The 16,994-nt window shown below is 34.1% G+C and overlaps 1 protein-coding gene across 4 annotated transcripts; it reads right to left on the bottom strand.

Moving 5' to 3' along the window:
• Positions 1-1,430: 1,430 nt before the first annotated feature.
• Positions 1,431-15,753, bottom strand: LOC129903298 (biotin--protein ligase 2-like). 4 transcript variants are annotated; one of them, XM_055978815.1, is made up of 9 exons: positions 14,995-15,753; positions 14,796-14,857; positions 13,942-14,090; positions 10,561-10,681; positions 10,045-10,200; positions 8,081-8,126; positions 6,217-6,289; positions 4,777-4,853; positions 1,431-1,774 (listed from the first exon to the last, which is right to left on the bottom strand). In XM_055978815.1, exons 1-9 carry the CDS (start codon positions 15,402-15,404, stop codon positions 1,732-1,734), a joined length of 1,137 nt encoding a protein of 378 aa, XP_055834790.1. In that variant the 5' UTR covers positions 15,405-15,753; the 3' UTR covers positions 1,431-1,731. The 4 variants fall into 4 exon arrangements, 1 of the variants encoding a protein (XP_055834790.1); XR_008770245.1 differs by having other exon boundaries at positions 1,716-1,774; positions 6,217-6,405; XR_008770247.1 differs by lacking the exon at positions 1,431-1,774 and adding an exon at positions 6,634-6,888 and having other exon boundaries at positions 4,815-4,853.
• Positions 15,754-16,994: the final 1,241 nt, after the last annotated feature.

Genomic DNA, 16,994 nt, shown 5'->3' with positions numbered 1-16,994 from the left:
AATTTAGTCAGAGCTCTTATACGGACTTCGAACACCGAATGAGAAAAAAAACACTGGGATCTTCGGTGAAATAGGAAGGAGCCATGTTTGTGCTATTTTGAGATGGTTGTTTTCAAATTGGCTGAAATTTTGAAGCAGGTTCCATTTGTATATTTGATGGAATCTGACATATTTTAACCAAATCCTTCGCATGGACTCGACGCGCACTTGTTTGTATGGTTGCCATACCAATTTGGAGTAAACAGAGATATTAAAGTTACACATTTTTACAATGTATTTGGTTCTTAGTTAAATTAAGATGAAGAGTGTTTATCTTTATGTACCTCCAGTAGAAATGTCTCGTAAATATACTTGTTTTATGTTTGATCGGCCTAATTATAGTTTGTGTGTGTTTGTTTTATGTATGCTCATCACAAGTTCTAGTGTTTTCTCTTATCAACGTGCATATATGTATTTTTTTTATATTCTTAAGTTATTATTCATCTATTTATTTTTTGCAAGATGATTAGGCATGTCATCTTATGTATTAGCGCTTCACGTCAAATTTCTTTCTTGTGGATATTATATTTGCATTGAAGATTGGTATATGATACCCAGTAGGACACTTGAGATACTTTTATGTTATTGTTACAAGTAAAAATTCATTCATGATCTAATAATTTTTATTAGTTTGCATTAAATTTTTTTTATATTTATATTTTATTATTAATGTGGCACAGACATGCAATGTACATACACTAAATTGATAAACTCAAATATAGCCCCCCTTGGAAATACTAAAAGCATGAGACTCATATATAATTTAAACGCACATATGATCCTTTGCCCTTGAAGTAATAAAGGGTTGTTTCGTTTGTGAGATAACAATTTCGAAATAAAATAAAAATTATGTTATATCACATTTGATTGGTGGGTTAAGAAATAATCGCATGAAATATATTAAAATGGTGAAATTAACTTATCCCAAAAAATATATCAACCCATGAACATCCTCATCTATCTCATCTCGAATACTAAACCATCTATCAGAAATTTTAGATACTTCACAGGAAAAAGCAGCCACCGCAAAAACTGGAATAGAGGGGAAACTTACGTGGTTTTTAGGTCAAAAGTTCAATTATTGAGCAAAAAAAAACAAATTATTTATTATAAATTCTAAAAATAGTTATCTCAAATTCAATCATTTTAGAATTTCAAGATAAAATTCATTTTCCTTTTCCAATTTTACCCTTAAAGTGATTGTTCTTGAAGACTACAAACACTTTAATTACAGGTTAATTACACATAAATAGAGTAAATATTCAATTAAAAAAGATTATATCTTAAGACATAAATAAAGATAAAATAGTCAAAACCCTCCTGTTTTTTTGTAGAAAAGAAATACCACAGATAAATTGAGACAAAGGGAGTTTCATTTTTTGCAAAAAGTGGAAACAGAAACGGAAATCTCTTATTTCTTAACGTTCCGTTGAATAAAAGCACCTTGAAGGAAATCTTCACTACAACTTGGCAGAAATGCTGCTGCTATTTTTATAAAGAAAATCAAGTTACTGCAATGTTGGTTCCGTCTCTATAAAAAAAATGAAGGAATCAATTCAATAGTTTGAGAAAAGACTTTATGTGCAACAGAATCACAGCCAGAAATAAGCAAATAAAAAGAGAATACGTGAACTAAAAGTGAACAGAAAAGAGGAAAGACCCTTCGCTAGAAGGCACCGACATGAATCTCCTTCAGCTCATTTTTCTTTTGATAAGCCCTTTGAAGAAGTCAAAACTGCATCCATGGAATAAAACAAATTTTTAACTACTAATGATCCAAGCAAACATGCTAAGTTTATCAAAAAATCTAACAGCTCGTGACTGCCAAAAATAACCCAGACAATTAGATAGAACCAAAAACATCACCCAATGATAGAAGTTATCCTTATCACAAACAATGAACCCCCAGTAAGTAAACAGCTCATCTTTTTTTTAAAATTCCATTCCACAAACTTAAATTTCCTAAAATAAAGCACACAAGAAGAATAGCACCTCATTGAAATGAATGAGCATTCATATTTAGCATTAAGTAGCAAAACATTGATTAGATAGTTCATGCCTTCACAGGTCATCTGTCTTTTTGCCTTGTATACTTTTTGTCATATGGCAAGTGGGCTAGATATAGAGAGAGGATACTTTCACCAGAACTTGCTACAGGAAATCCTTTTTGCAACTCTCAAAGTTTTACCCTTTCCGAAAAAAAGGGAAGGACCCCAATTCTCAAACTAATATATCAGCAACTATTACAGTTCTTCTTTGACTGGCGGGTGTGAATCATAGTTGTGGAACTATCTCCGCCATAATGACTTCTGTACTTTAGGCTTTTTTCCTGGGGAATAGAAAGCATTGATCCTAGTCGAGATAAATGGATTTAGTCTTCATACCCGATTCCAGGGAAAAGGCAAGGAACTTTCAACAGGCATGATATGGGAAGAAACAGACCAGTGTTAGGCCTCTTCAGCGAATCTATGGCTAACATGTAGATAATATGAATAAGTAATAAGGTATTCACCTCATGTAATTATAAGTAAAAAGCACTAATATTAATATAGTACTTTAAGGCAAATGTGTGAACAGTATCATTGTAAAGATTGTCCCACATCCAATCAGACATTATAGTTATTGAGTGGTTAAAAATGAAATAAGTAGTTTCCCTTCAATTTCTCTGGGATGCTACTATAAACTCTAATTTCTAAGACACCATTGATTTTGTTGTCAACAAGAGTCCACTTTTCGTCATTTGTACGTAGTAATACTCTCTGTCCCATCTTAAAAGATCTTACCTTGATTTTGGCATGATTGATAAGGTGAGAGCTAAAACTTATAACCAGACAGAAAGGAGTCCAAAAGTAGAGAACTTTTTATTTTGAAAATTTTAACTTCTAAAAATGAAGTGAACCCGATGACAAGAAATTAAAATAACAGATTTACATCAGATCTATATCTGCTGACAGTTGATAAAGTACTCAGGCAGATATTTTCATTGAAGGTAACTGTAATGAGCAGTTCAAGAGCTGTAATGCTTGGGAGATAAAGAGGATGAATCAATATTTAGAACTTTAAAAACAGCGAAGCTTGCTGAAATTCAAAATGACTGTGTGGTTTGGGTGGCCCAAAGGGATGATAAATTCTCTAGAAGCTCATGCTATCAATCTTTACAAAGGTAAGCCTACTGGGGACAATCATAGATGGCCTCAGAGACAGATTTGACAAACCAAAGTAGCATGCTTTGAATGGAATGTCTTACACAATGCATGTCTGACTCGAGACAATTTACAGCAAAGAGGATATAAGCTGTGTAGTAGATGTTACTTCAGTGAAATGGCTACAGAGCCTGTAAATCATATTTGTTGGGTTCTATACAGTTTTGATGATTGACAAAGTGACATGAAACATGTAAGTCAAGCTGATTCAATGATACACTGTCTCACCGTGATGAATTCATAGCAAGATCATAAAATAAATAGAGATAAAGTGTGCAGAAATCAAGGAAGGATAATGTTAATTTCTGATAAATTCAAGGAAACAAATATATGCTGAATTGAAGAGTTGGAGTTCGACTACTACACAAAAGAATCAAGGAGTTTGATATGAAAGAATCAAGGAGTTTGATATGAAGGAGGAGTTTTACTTGAAGTAGAACTCTAAGTCAAAAGAGTTTCAGTTGATGGGGAATTCGTAGCGTAGAGAAACTCTCTAAAGAAGATATGCTTAAATAGAAGGGCAGTCACTCAAGAGTAGCGCGTACTTACAGAGCAAAAAGGACAATTGGAAAATTGACTTTGTAAGTGCTACCAGAAAATTGAAGGAACACATTGAAGAACCAGGTCCTAGTACAGAGTTAGGCTAAGAATTATAGCATTCATGTATTAGGAGTGTTCATTGAGTTGTAATGTTGATGTAATATTAGTTCAGTGTGTTATAAACTGAATTAAGAGTGTTGTATTCTAGTTGGGATAACTCGAAGACTTGGGAACACATACCTTGATAGGTTTGCGTGGAAGTTTAGGAATTAGAGTTGGTTTGTAGGATTGCAAGAGGTGTAATCTGAATTCATAACTTGAAGTAGGTTCGATGATCTGGTTGACTGTTGACATTTAGGAATTAGAGTTAGTTCCTAGGATTGCAAGAGCTGTAATCTGAATTCTGTGGAGGCTCAGTAGTTTAGTGAAGTTGGAGTTAAATCCTGTTGAGGTACAGGTTGTGGTTTTTTACACCTTTTGAGCGGAGTGCTTTCCATGTAAAAACAGTGTTGTTTACTTATTGCTCTTACGGCTTCGTTGGAACACGTTAGGCAACTCATTTCACTTGTAGGCTAATCTAGAGTAAATAACTAGGTCGTGTGTTGGAAACAATATTCTTTTGCATCCCACTCTTTCCAACCATCTCTACTGCTCTACATCTCTGTCCAGCCTTTGTTTCTTGCTATCTTCAATTGGTAATTATTATTGTTATTAGTGCTTAGAAGTACAAAAGAAGACAAGACAGTAGTTTCTAAAAAAATAAACAAGATTACAAAAACATTCAGTGTTTGGTTGTAAAGATTCACAATCACAAGCACATTTAATAGGATCAATAGCAAATCAGATTGGTATCCACTAATGAAGTATTGGTCGAAGGCACACTAAAAATCATCCAAATCAACATACTTTCTTTTACCAATGTTGGGGGAGATATTTTTGGCAGAGATTTGAAAAGATATGACAGGCTATGTTAATGTTTAGCCTCGAGACAAACCTGTTGCCATCTGGGTGTAGCTCACATATTTGACCGTCATCTGTGATTCCTAATAAATACCCAGAGGATGCCAAACCCTGAAAGTAGAACCATTTGTTTATTTAGCTAATAACACAGAGAAGACAGTTTACTAGCACAAGGACAACTAAGACAAGTATGAAAATTATATGGTCTCAATCAAAACAACAATTAAAAAATAAACTTCAGAGCGTGTTTACTTCATGGGATTGATGAGGGGTGCCAGCTTCGGCTGAGTGATTATACAAAGAATAACAATCAACAAATATCACAAGCATAAACGAAAGACTGGTACACATCACATCATGGAAAGGAAGAATCAACAATCATGGATTCAACTGTAACATAGATCTTGACATCTTGTACAGGTTCCCCTATCCTCTTCACAAGAATAAGAAGTGATAGTCATTCATGACCTCTCTTTTATCTGTTCAGAGATCTTTCACTCTAACTCAAGACGTTGAACCCAATTTAGCTCATGAATAACATATTAATAAAATCAAATTGAGAGCTTAAAGGTAAAAGATATTTGGTAACTGGTACATCGCACTATAACTCCATATTTTCTTAGAAGTACAGTATTCTCTAATGTGTCTTAGGAGAAAAGTCATCCCTTACAACTATAGCAAACAAGTCGGGATCGGCGATGAATCATCACTGACCATGTCGCTCCATGTGAACTCATCTTAGATAAACTTTGCGGCTTGTGCAACATAAACAATTAGATAGAAATAAAAAATACTAGAAGTTCTCGATTTTCTATAGGGAGAAATATCTATGACAAGACTAACAAGCTCCTAGAAAACACACGACCTAAAGTAAACTATTGGTTCTTCTCTCCATCGGAACAATAGGGCCGTTATGCTCATTACTAAACTTATTGAAGAAATGAACTATAATCCAGGCATGACTTTTTTTATCAAAGGCTGAATCAATCTTTTGCCAAAAACCCAACTAATTGATATCAACTACATACATCTTTTTCTTCCATTGTACCTATTTTTTTGCCTGATTTGCATGGCTTCGCTTGTAACGAAAGATAATTGATGTGGTCATTCATTTAGTATTCAAGTTTTTGAAAAAATTTTGGAAACTCATTGTGTGAACGGTTGTTATAAATCCTTTAACAGTTTCAAGTGCTTAAGTGGACATTAAGGCTTTCAGTCTCCCATTGAGATAATCCCAAGAGAAAGATTGAATGGAACCCATTGACCTAAGTCCTAAGCTCAAAAACACCCAAAAGCACTGCCAAAAGCACCAGAACCTATCTTTCTGTAACACTCTTCCAAATTGATGACTTCACAGTACCAACACCATATTATAACAAAACATAAAGATTGACAAGGCGTAAAACTGAAAATTCAATAAGAATAATACTTTATATCTTAGGACAAGTAACCGAGAGAGTCCACTCAAACCAACCTGAATGGTGACTACATTTTCAACGAATTGGTCCTGATCATTGCTTCTCTCCTGCACAATAACCCTCTGTCCACTGCATTTACATGGGAGGGCAGAAGAATGCCAATTAATAACTGACGAGAGAATATCTTGTTACACTTGAATTCAGCACTCAATAAGAAAATGAAGTGGACTTCACACTGACTTAACCTGTATAATGGTTGACCAGATTTAACAATAGGAAAGCAGTCTAAAGGAAGGAAAAAAAGAGTAATAAGTAAAACGAACCATGTGACATCCAAAAGAGGTTACATGTTCCGTCCATTAGTTGGTTTCATGATAACACATGTAAAATGTTTCTACGTCTAAAACTAAAAGGGCAGCCTGGTGCACTAAAGGTCGGGTCCGACTACAAGGGTCTATTGTACACAGTCTTACCTTGCATTTCTGCCAGAGGCTGTTTCCAAGGTTTGAACCCGTGACCTCCTGGTCACATGGCAGCAACTTTACTAGTTACTCCAAGGCTCCCCTTCAAAATGTTTCTACATCTGAATAAAGAATAAACAACATGGAGAACCATGACGTCTCAGATTCAAATCTCAGCGAAGGCAAAAACAGTAGGTAATTTCTTCGCATCTATCCAAGCCTTGGTAGCCTTGGTGGACAAAGACACATAGTTATATGATACCTGCACTGGTGAGAAGTAGCAGGTACCCAGGAATTAGTTGAGGTGCACACAAGCTAGCTCGGACACTACAGTTATCAAAATTAAAAAATAGGGAATAAACGACATGGCCAGTACATTGATTATGTGATGTCAACTGTAGCATGTAATCAACTCCCTCCAGATACATTTGGGAGGTTAACTTTGCAGCTTCTTAATTTCTGAGTATGTATTAGTATACAGTAGAGGATTTGAGCTCCACTTAACTTCCTCATTACCTTTTACTTTGGATATGATAACTTCAATTTAATACAAAAAGAAGGATAACTTTTTCACCAGAAGAGAGACAAAGGCTGGTAGAGGGGGCAAAAAATAACATATGACCATTTCTGGGAATTTGTAAATAAAACAAAAACATCTGGAGGGTCCTCCGAGTATCGTTCTCCATCCTTCTGCTCAATTTCATGTCAATTCACTCTTACAATATGAGGATTTCAACTATCCCCTTTTGCTGAGGCTACAACTTCAGCTCCACAGAAGTACAGAACAATTTTTTCTCGTCACATCACAGTTTTTGGGAGGGAGATTGGACTAACATTCACCTCACATGTCCACAAGCTTTTGTCATTTTATGCAGGATGAAGCTGTGCTAATTTTCTGTCATCTGATGGACAAGGAAGGTGGCCTTTTTTGAACCTAGTGGTTCCATGCATCTCCAGCTTTGTCATGGCTATCCATCAGATGTAAATATACCATACAACCTCCCCCGCCACCAAAGAAACCTTTTACCTAGGCTCAGGCATCGGTCCAGTACAAGTACGTTGAAACTTTTGTGCATCATTACTGTGTTTGAATGATACAAGTGAACTACCCAGGCCTAGGTCCATTTAATTTTGTTTGAAAGTCCCTTTTTGTAGTCAGAAGAATGACACAATCCAGTGATCCACAATTGTTACATCACACAACGCTTTTCTTTACTCATCTAGGAGCAGTCTTTGTCCTACCATGTGACATGGTAAAGGAATTTGACTTTTACCTACTTTCTCCCATCAAAAGCACATTCAAGCACAAGAAGAGGCACACGTGTGATTAGAAGTGAACATAGGATCAACTTTACAGGATTTCAATAGCATAAAGTTCTCTGCTCGATAAAGAGTTTCAAAATGGAAGAGTAGCATCATAACAGATGTTGGAATCTAAGTAACATATAATTGTTTTTACCTGTGTAACCAAGTCCGATAGTACAATTCTTCAAGAGCTTGAAATCCTGCATGCACACAGCAAAATGCATCACTCTTTTCATTACCATAAAACAATATGCAGAAGCTCTTTCACCAAGAAACCACTCCATAATTTCCAGGTACTTTTAACGGTTCTAAGACAATCACAAGCAGCAAAAAATTAAGTTGATAAGAAATCATAAAACTGAACTTTATGAATTCGAACATTGCACGAGAATCTAATACACAACATCCCAGAATACCATCAACACTACAAAATTCCTATGGATCTCAAAGCTGCATAAGCACCTAATACCCTTGATGGAAAGCTCAACATTAACCAACCCAATGCGCAAAATAATAGGACTATCCTCATTACTGAACCTCCCATTCATTTGCTAATACTAAAATATCATCTCAATGGAAAACAAAGGACACCAAACAGGCCAGCTTAGGAAAAGGCAATTGGAAAGAAAGTCCACCATATGATACATTCTGATATCTGTTTTTGAGAGAGGTAACAAAAATGATAAAATTTTGATATTAGCACTGAACTAGCAATGGGAAGAAAGGCTGGTATTGTTTGATATACTAATTTTTTTGACACATTTTAAATACAACTCATAAATTACAATCTCATCAGTCATCACCATCAGCAAAAAACTGTGCTTTAAATTACTGAACAAGGGGATGGGGAAGGGGGAGAAGAAAGCATTATCTTCCTAGAAACAATTACTGGACACTACTCAAATTACATGGTATGCAAAGAGCAAGATATTTGTTTTATTATTTTTTATATTTTATAACTGAAAATTTTTCTATGAGTTAGCAAGCTAACACCAGTTGGCCCCTAGGTTTGATACTCGGAGTATGGACCTACCCTTCTACCATGCTCCCAGTTAAATACCAAGTTTCATGTCAATAGTGGGGCAGACAACATCTTATTTGGAAAATGACATTAAAGAACAATAGGAAAACCTAAAGCAAAAAAAATGATCAAAATCTCTGATATTGTAACCTTGCTCATATGTTTTGAGGGTAGAAATTAAACTAAAGAACAGGTCTTGCGACACAGCTAACTTCAGTATTAATAGCTCTCTGTCACTTAAACCCTACTCATATATTTTTAAGATTACTCAATTACATTTCAAAAATAAAAAAAAATATATGATTAAAATCTCTAAATGAATTGACAAAAAGAGTTGGCAGACAATTTAAAGACCTACTAGTTGGAGTATTTTTAAACATTGGGGTTTTAGGATTTCACAGATATTGAAGATTTTCCAATGTTTAACATGGCTCTCTTTCTGAGTTTGAAGAAGTTGAGAGCTAGGTGTGTTGCTATTTAGCAGCATTGAAAGTTATCTTTATTTTTGTTGTGCCCCAAGACTTTGGCTGGGAAATCTAATCCTCTATTTCTTCTCTCTCTCTCTTATCCTTCGTTTCTGTCTATCATTGGCAGTCATTACTTGCTGTAATGATTTATCCAGGAGCTACAAGTATTTTAATACTATCTTCATTCTCTGAAAAGCTGACTACATGCAACATCATGTTTTGGCATGTAGAAACTCAGGACCACCTAGACGAACATAGCTAAGGCTAAACAAAGACAGAATTAAAGTTTGGTAAGATCTAAACTCAAACCAAAGATGAAGTAACACCAAAATATGAAGCTAAATCGAAAGTACTTTCAACTTACACAAGGCTTCAATATTTTATGTTTCTCCCATGTTGATGAGTTAAAAACATGATTAAAGGCTATCAAGTACACTACAAAACCAAGAAGCAGGCAGAAAATGAATGGTTGTTCTTTTGATCTATGAATAACCATACTGATTAACTTGAACTAGCGTGTTGAGCATTCCAGAACATCCATATTGTTGACTAGTGCCTGAAGTTTGTATTTCAACAATTGAAAGTCGGACAGTATATCCACGATGGGTGGGTAGTTAAAAGGCAACTTACCTTGTTCTAAGAAAACATCATAAAGGTTCTCAAATTTATTGAAAAAGGCTGCAATGATATCTTCTCTTTTCAATTCACGTGAGAGAGGATTCACTCTCTTCAAAGCAGTATTCAAGCATGTAGTAGGCTTCTCATTCCCCACATTCAATCCCACTCCTGCGAAGTAATTTTTCAACATCAAAGAACTCCAATGTAATTTCTCCAAATTGATAGACTGAGAGGAGAAAGAAACAAATACAGATGTTCATCAATAGATTTAGACTGATTTGAAGAGGGTGTAAGAAAGTTAGCTATGCTAATCAAAACTGCAAGAGTAAGAAAATTTGCCGACTAACTAAATTCAGTAAGTCTGCAACATCTGAAACTCGGTCAAGTTTGTAATCGCATGCAAAGTTCTATAATTGAAGGGAAAAGTCTGTTCCTTATTTCAGGCATGAAGAGAAAATGTAATGAACATCAGTGAGACAGTATATCCTTTTTTTCCTTTTGGTTAAGTTAATGAGTAAGACAGTTTACCAGCACTAACATAGAACTTCTTTGACCTATATACCGATGTGCTTAGGATGCCTCCCACTTTAAGGCCACCTAAATATAGATCATTTGGCCACTTTATTCGAACATCAAGATGTGGTGTGCCCTGTAACACATTACACAGCCAAGAACAAGAAGGAAAAAGAGTTTAACATACCAACAGTTATTCTAAATAAAGTGTATGATCTACATGTTACACAAAGCTTCTATGCCGCACATATCTAGTTTCAACAAATCCTGTCCTATCACTCCTCTTTCTTCCATATGTATCCAGATAGCATTTGAAATTGTTCAAATACATGCTACCCACAGTAATTATGGCATAAGCAAAGCAATTAAAAGTATTATTTTGCCAAATAGCGGTGAGATTTAGGAAAGACTCTTCTGTTCATCAATACACCACAAATACATGAAGATAGAAATTCATTAATTATTTAGGCAAATCTAGACGAAAACAAAGTAATTAATAGAAAAGATTGACAGAGAATCTTGCAACTCAAGAAGAACCAAAAATCTATGAGTGCACCATCTAATAGGCAGTTGTATCATCTGAATCTACCTGAAATTTGATATAAGTGAATCCTACAGTTCATTGACTAATTCAGTGTGTAACACCCCCTAAAACGTTGTAAGTGGTGTTTCAATTCTGGACGAAAATGATACTGCTTCTGTATTTTGGGCATAACTTTTCATAGAATAGTCCAAATTAGGTGATTCAAATTTCTGAATAACCCCAATGGTATTACCTACAACTTTCATGAAGACCATATCTTAAGATTCGAAGGATACATAGGTCAAAAGGGCAGCCCGGTGCACTTAAGCTCCCGCTATGCGCAGGGTCCGGGGAAGGGCCCGACCACAAGGGTCTGTTGTACGCAGCCTTACCTTGCATTTCTGCCAGAGGCTGTTTTCAAGGCTTGAACCCGTGACCTTCTGGATACATAGGTCAAATAAATTAATTTTTGCAAGACATGGTGTTGTGACGAAATGGGGTATTTGTAGAAAAAAAATCATATCTCAAGGTAGGATGCTCCAAATCGGTTGATTCTTGAACGACATGAAAGTATACTTCTAGATCTACAATTCATATGAAGACACCAAATCCTAATTAGGAAGTTATCTTATTCAAACACAGCTCCGAAAAAGGGTATTCCGTTAAAATAAGGTTCATCTCACCAACCATGGAAAGATCTAGATCCATTTGACATCACCCATGACATCAATAGTCCTTCATTTGACATCATCCATGAGATCACAATCCTCCATTGAATTTTCAAGATCATCCTTTGTAATTATTTTTATTTATTGTTAGGTCTCTCCTCCACACCTATAAATACCCACCTTATTTTCTCATTTTATTCATCAAGCTTTCACAAGCAACTCTTCTCTCTATACACTTCTTTACTCATTCTCAAATATAGTTTTAGTTTTTAGTAGCGTAGAAACTATTCCGGTGATTCTTATACTCCGGGTAGTATACAAAATGCTCCAGCGGAGAGTAAAGGCTAGGGGTTCAAGAGTGGTCATTGAGTTCTTCAATTCAGAGCTTCGAATTCCAGGTATGTAAGGCTATTCATAGCATTGGATTGAGTTCGTCTATAAGCCCAATATTTAAATTCATCGTAATTGAGTTATAGTTGAGTTTTACCTAAATCTTAAATTCTAAGTGAATTAATTCTTCTTCTATTGAGTTAGATATATTTATGCATTGAGATTTTTATTATTTTTATCTCTCATATTATTGGAATTATTGTTCATGACTACTTTCCCATGAATCCTAATTGATTTGATATTCATGAATATTTTTACACGTGTTTTGAGTAAAGATGTTGGCTTTTAATATTCATTGACAAAAAGAGTGATTTGAATTAATATTATATATGTGTTTTATTGAGTTTTGAAAGAGCAAAAGAATTGAGTTTAAATGAATTTGAGTAAATGATATTTTGAGCAAAATGTTTTGATGAGATGTAAATAATGTTTTGAAGTGTAATGATTGATGAAGAGGTAATGATATGAGTTTGATGATTTAAATAAAATTCCAATAACACTAGATGATGATTTTAATATGAGCACATATTTTGGGAGTAGTATTGAGCACCGAGTTGGGTAAGAGTTTAATTGACTCAAACCCCAGAACTACATAGCCAGCGTAGAATAGAGAGGCTATACATCTTAAGTCCCAAAAAGAGGACTTTGATGATTGGATCCAATATAGTGATGTCATTTACCCTGGCAAGGTATTGGATGGATGTGGCAACGACATCGCTTCGTTGTATCATCACTAGCTCATAAGTGATGGTTGTCGATTATAGAAACTCCGAACTGAGTAAGCATTGCTTATTATTATATTTTTTAAACTTGCATTACATATTGATGTTGAGATGATGTTGAGTTCTGAGCCGAGTCTTCCTGAGAGGAGTTTCTTGATATTTGTCCTTACTTTTCTGTCATTTTACATACTCGTACATTCCATGTACTGATGCCATTCGACCTGCATCGTTTTATGATGCAGATACAAGTGTTAGAGATCCTCAACAGGCGTATCGTCGAAGATCATTACTTTCCATCTATTTGGTGAGTCATTCTTATATTCAGAGGAACTCTTTATCCTTTTATTATTGTTGAGTATTATGTTTCTTTTAATGTAGCCATGGACATGTCATTGGCACCGTCTGATAGTGTTAAAGACTTCATAGACAGAGTTTGATGATGTAATTGGAGTAGTTCTCCTTTGAAACTACTTTTTCTAAGGATTATTTCTTTCATTTGATATTGATCATGGCGAGCCATATAAGTATTCTTACTTTCACTTAAGTCTTCCGCTGATAAACGAATAAGTGATGAGACCAAGTGGTTCTCTCGGACAGAGATGGTTTCCGAGTGTCGGTCATGCCTAGGGTACCCTCTCGGGGCATGACACAGTGGGCCCTGTTAATTATCCAAAATTCCCCTTTCACAGTAATCTTTCCTGAATCCCTCCCAACTCAAGTAACATTCTTTAGGAAACAGGACACTCTCTTTAACGGACCAATATGCACTAAGCAGTAATTGTCTGCAAGTACTGTACACAATTCTTCACAGACCATTCAGCAGATAACTGCTTCAATTTCCAAGTAAACGAACTAAATGGAAAAACCATATAAAGTACATGTGTAAGAACTAATGTTTCAATTGACAAAATCAGATAGAGTATATAAAACTTACAAAGATAAGTGAGAAAACTTCAGTTCATTGTTTAAGCAATGAGGACATACAGTCACACTTATCTCCTTTTTACTTTTCCCATACATTGATTTACCATTTACCACTCTAATTTCAATTTCAGGATGCCAGTCAGTACACAGTTGTATTATAAGTACTTACCTTTTCCAAACAGATAGCCTTAATGGCCTCTGTCATAGCAAGACAAACTACATACTGCAAATGTGGTACCACTCTGCCGTCCTCCATTTGTATTGAAAATGAAAACAGAAGGCAACCCTTTGGTGATTGCCATAAATTACTCGAACGGCCTTCAAAGGTAAATAAACATATAATCAAATCAAAGTAAAATATGAATAAATTTGGGCAAACATGATAAGACCAAAAATCTTCAATACACAAAATGCAACAACTGCAGTTTTTATAGCTAGTCTACTAAGTCATGCATTTTTTTTAATTATTTTTGTATTGAACAAATAATACCCTAATGTTAAAGCAACGATGGAGAACGGGACCTTCTCTAACTTCCATTCATTGTAAATGGAAAAGGTTACGTGCAAGGGAAACAATGTCAAGACATAGCTATGATTTTCTAAAGGTACGAAAGGAATAAAACCTCTCATTTGGTGCCAAAATCCAGCTCTAACCTCTTCATACAATATTCAATCTTCTTAACATAGATATAGAAGTTGATTATTCTTAATTTCAAAGACAATAGTCCAGTTCTATAATATTTCTTATACAAAGTAAAATTCAATCACAATTGTAAGAGAGAGAGAGAGAGCATAATTGGTTGCACAAATGGAGCAGATCAGCATGTGCTAATAAGCACTTAATTGGACTGTACCAGAGAAGTAAAGCGTAGTTCACTAAAACAAAATTAATAGTTTCTGTGCCTTCCATTTGAGAGGCAGATCATTATGTGAAGTGTGTACAACTAAAAAGACTCGGACCTTTAAAGAGTTAAAATGCACAGGATGCAATTATCTTCAAAAAAAAAACATAAATCCGCATACCTCTCCCTTTCAGTTGCACATCAGCAACACAGACTGAACCAACTGGTAAGTCAGAGTTATTTCTGCCATATACAAATAATAATAAAATGAATACAAGAAAAATTTATGTAAATATACAAAATAAGGTAAATAACTTGCTACATATTGCAAATTAAATCTTCAAGCAAAAAAAATTGAAATAGAGGGATTGACAAATTACTGTGAAATAACATCATGAGTTGACGATAATTTGGGAGAGTAAATGAGGAGTCTCCCAAAACGCGTAGTCGAAAGGGAGTTGAAGTATTCTTCAATTCGAAATGCTTCATCTTCAAATGGCGTTTCGAGCTCGGGGTGCAGAACAACCTCAACTTCTTCACCATTTTTATGCAGTTGAAGAGTATTATTATCCTTTAATACCTTTGCTAAATCGTTCTCCTCATTGGATTTTCCGGCGAGTAGAAGAAGAGTGTGCGCAGCTGCTTCCGATTCCATTTTTCTTCCGAGTACGTGTGATGCTGAGAAAGCTTTGAGATATGGAAGAGGGAGAATTGATGGGAAATTGGGAAATTTTCGAAGAGAATGGGAAAGAGAGGCGGTGAAAAAGATGTGTTTGAATTGAGAGATCATCAGTTGCACAAAGACGGAGAAATTAATACTGAAAATTTTGTTTCTGTTAACAAGGCCTGTACATAAGTACTCGGTGGTAGGCAATTGTCCGTGTTACCTTTGGGTCAACTTACGGACAACCTCCATTTTGCCATGGAATGCACATCAATAGTAAAAGACAGCAGTTGCAATCAAGAAACTAATCCGAGGCATCTGGAATCCTGTTTCTCTACTTAGATCTCCGTCTCATTTTTCTGCCCTTCCTCTTCAGTCTCCTCATACGCTTCTTTTTCCATTTGGCCCTCGTGCTTGCTCAAAATTCACCATTGATTTTCTCTGTATCTCGTCCTCCGCTGCTTCGGAAGTTTTGGTAAATGATTTTTCACTATTAAAATATTAAAAGTAAATTGATAAGTGTAAATGTGTAATTTACTATTTTAATTTATGTATAACTAATACATCCATAACTTATTTCACCTTCTACCCCACATAAAATTATATATAGATTTTCTCATAAGTTATGTGAGTATTAGTTATGTAGAATTACAAAAATATAATCAAAAATCATATAAAATCAATACAAGAATAACTTTTATACAACATTTGGGAATACATCAACCAAACATTGTATAAATTTAAAACATGAAAACGAAACGTGGTATAAAATTAATACATGAATAACCAAGTTATTCATGTGTTAACTTTGCTCTTATACAGTAACCAAACGGCCCCTGAGGGTTTGTTTGTAAAGTCACCTGGTAATTAGAATTTGTGTAATTATTAGGATAGTAATTATCAGCCTAGTAATTACACAATCTAGTAATTATGATGACATGTTTGTTTTTCACAATGTAATTACACTGTAATTATAATTTTGTTGTTTGATTGCACAAGTATAATTATAAGGTTATATTAAATTTTAAAAATAAAAATTTTAAATATTTAATAATATATATATAGTCTTTTGAAAATATATTAATTAATAAACATATGTTCTTACTAATATTATAAAGAATAATTGATTTATATTTTTTAAAATTAGTATATTTTAATTAATTAATCATAGAAACTAAAAATACAAGATTTCTTTGAACATCATGAAATGCATGTTTGACAAAAATATTAATATTATAAATATAATGTCATAAAATTATTAAATATTTGACAAAAAAATAATCTATTAGGTCTAATTAAATAATAAATGGCTTGGAATGTGAAATATCAAGTCAATACTACTAAAATAAATGAAACTAAAAATATAACATGAGTTCTAAATTCAAAATAAAATTTTAAACATACTACTCTTATGTCAAATTTCAATATAACGTACATAACTATGATTTAAAAGAAAAGAAAAACGTAAATCTGCAACTTTATTTAACAATGACTTCTACTTTAATTTAAAAATTTGAATACTAGCAAAATTATGCTAATGAAATAAATAAACATAGAATAAAAAAAGTAATACGAAAAATTACATGAAATCACACTAAGTAAAGGTTGACAATGAGAAGGAAATGAAATTTAAATAATAAAAATATTTTTAGAAAATATTAAAATGATAAAAATAATAAGAATTAAAAAATATTAATAAAAATAAATTAAAATGAA

This window comes from Solanum dulcamara, chromosome 9 (assembly GCF_947179165.1).
Source record: "Solanum dulcamara chromosome 9, daSolDulc1.2, whole genome shotgun sequence".
NCBI classification, from domain to species: Eukaryota; Viridiplantae; Streptophyta; class Magnoliopsida; order Solanales; family Solanaceae; genus Solanum; species Solanum dulcamara.
The sequence above is the reverse complement of the archived record's forward strand: the minus strand, read 5'-3'. Positions and strand labels throughout refer to the sequence as shown.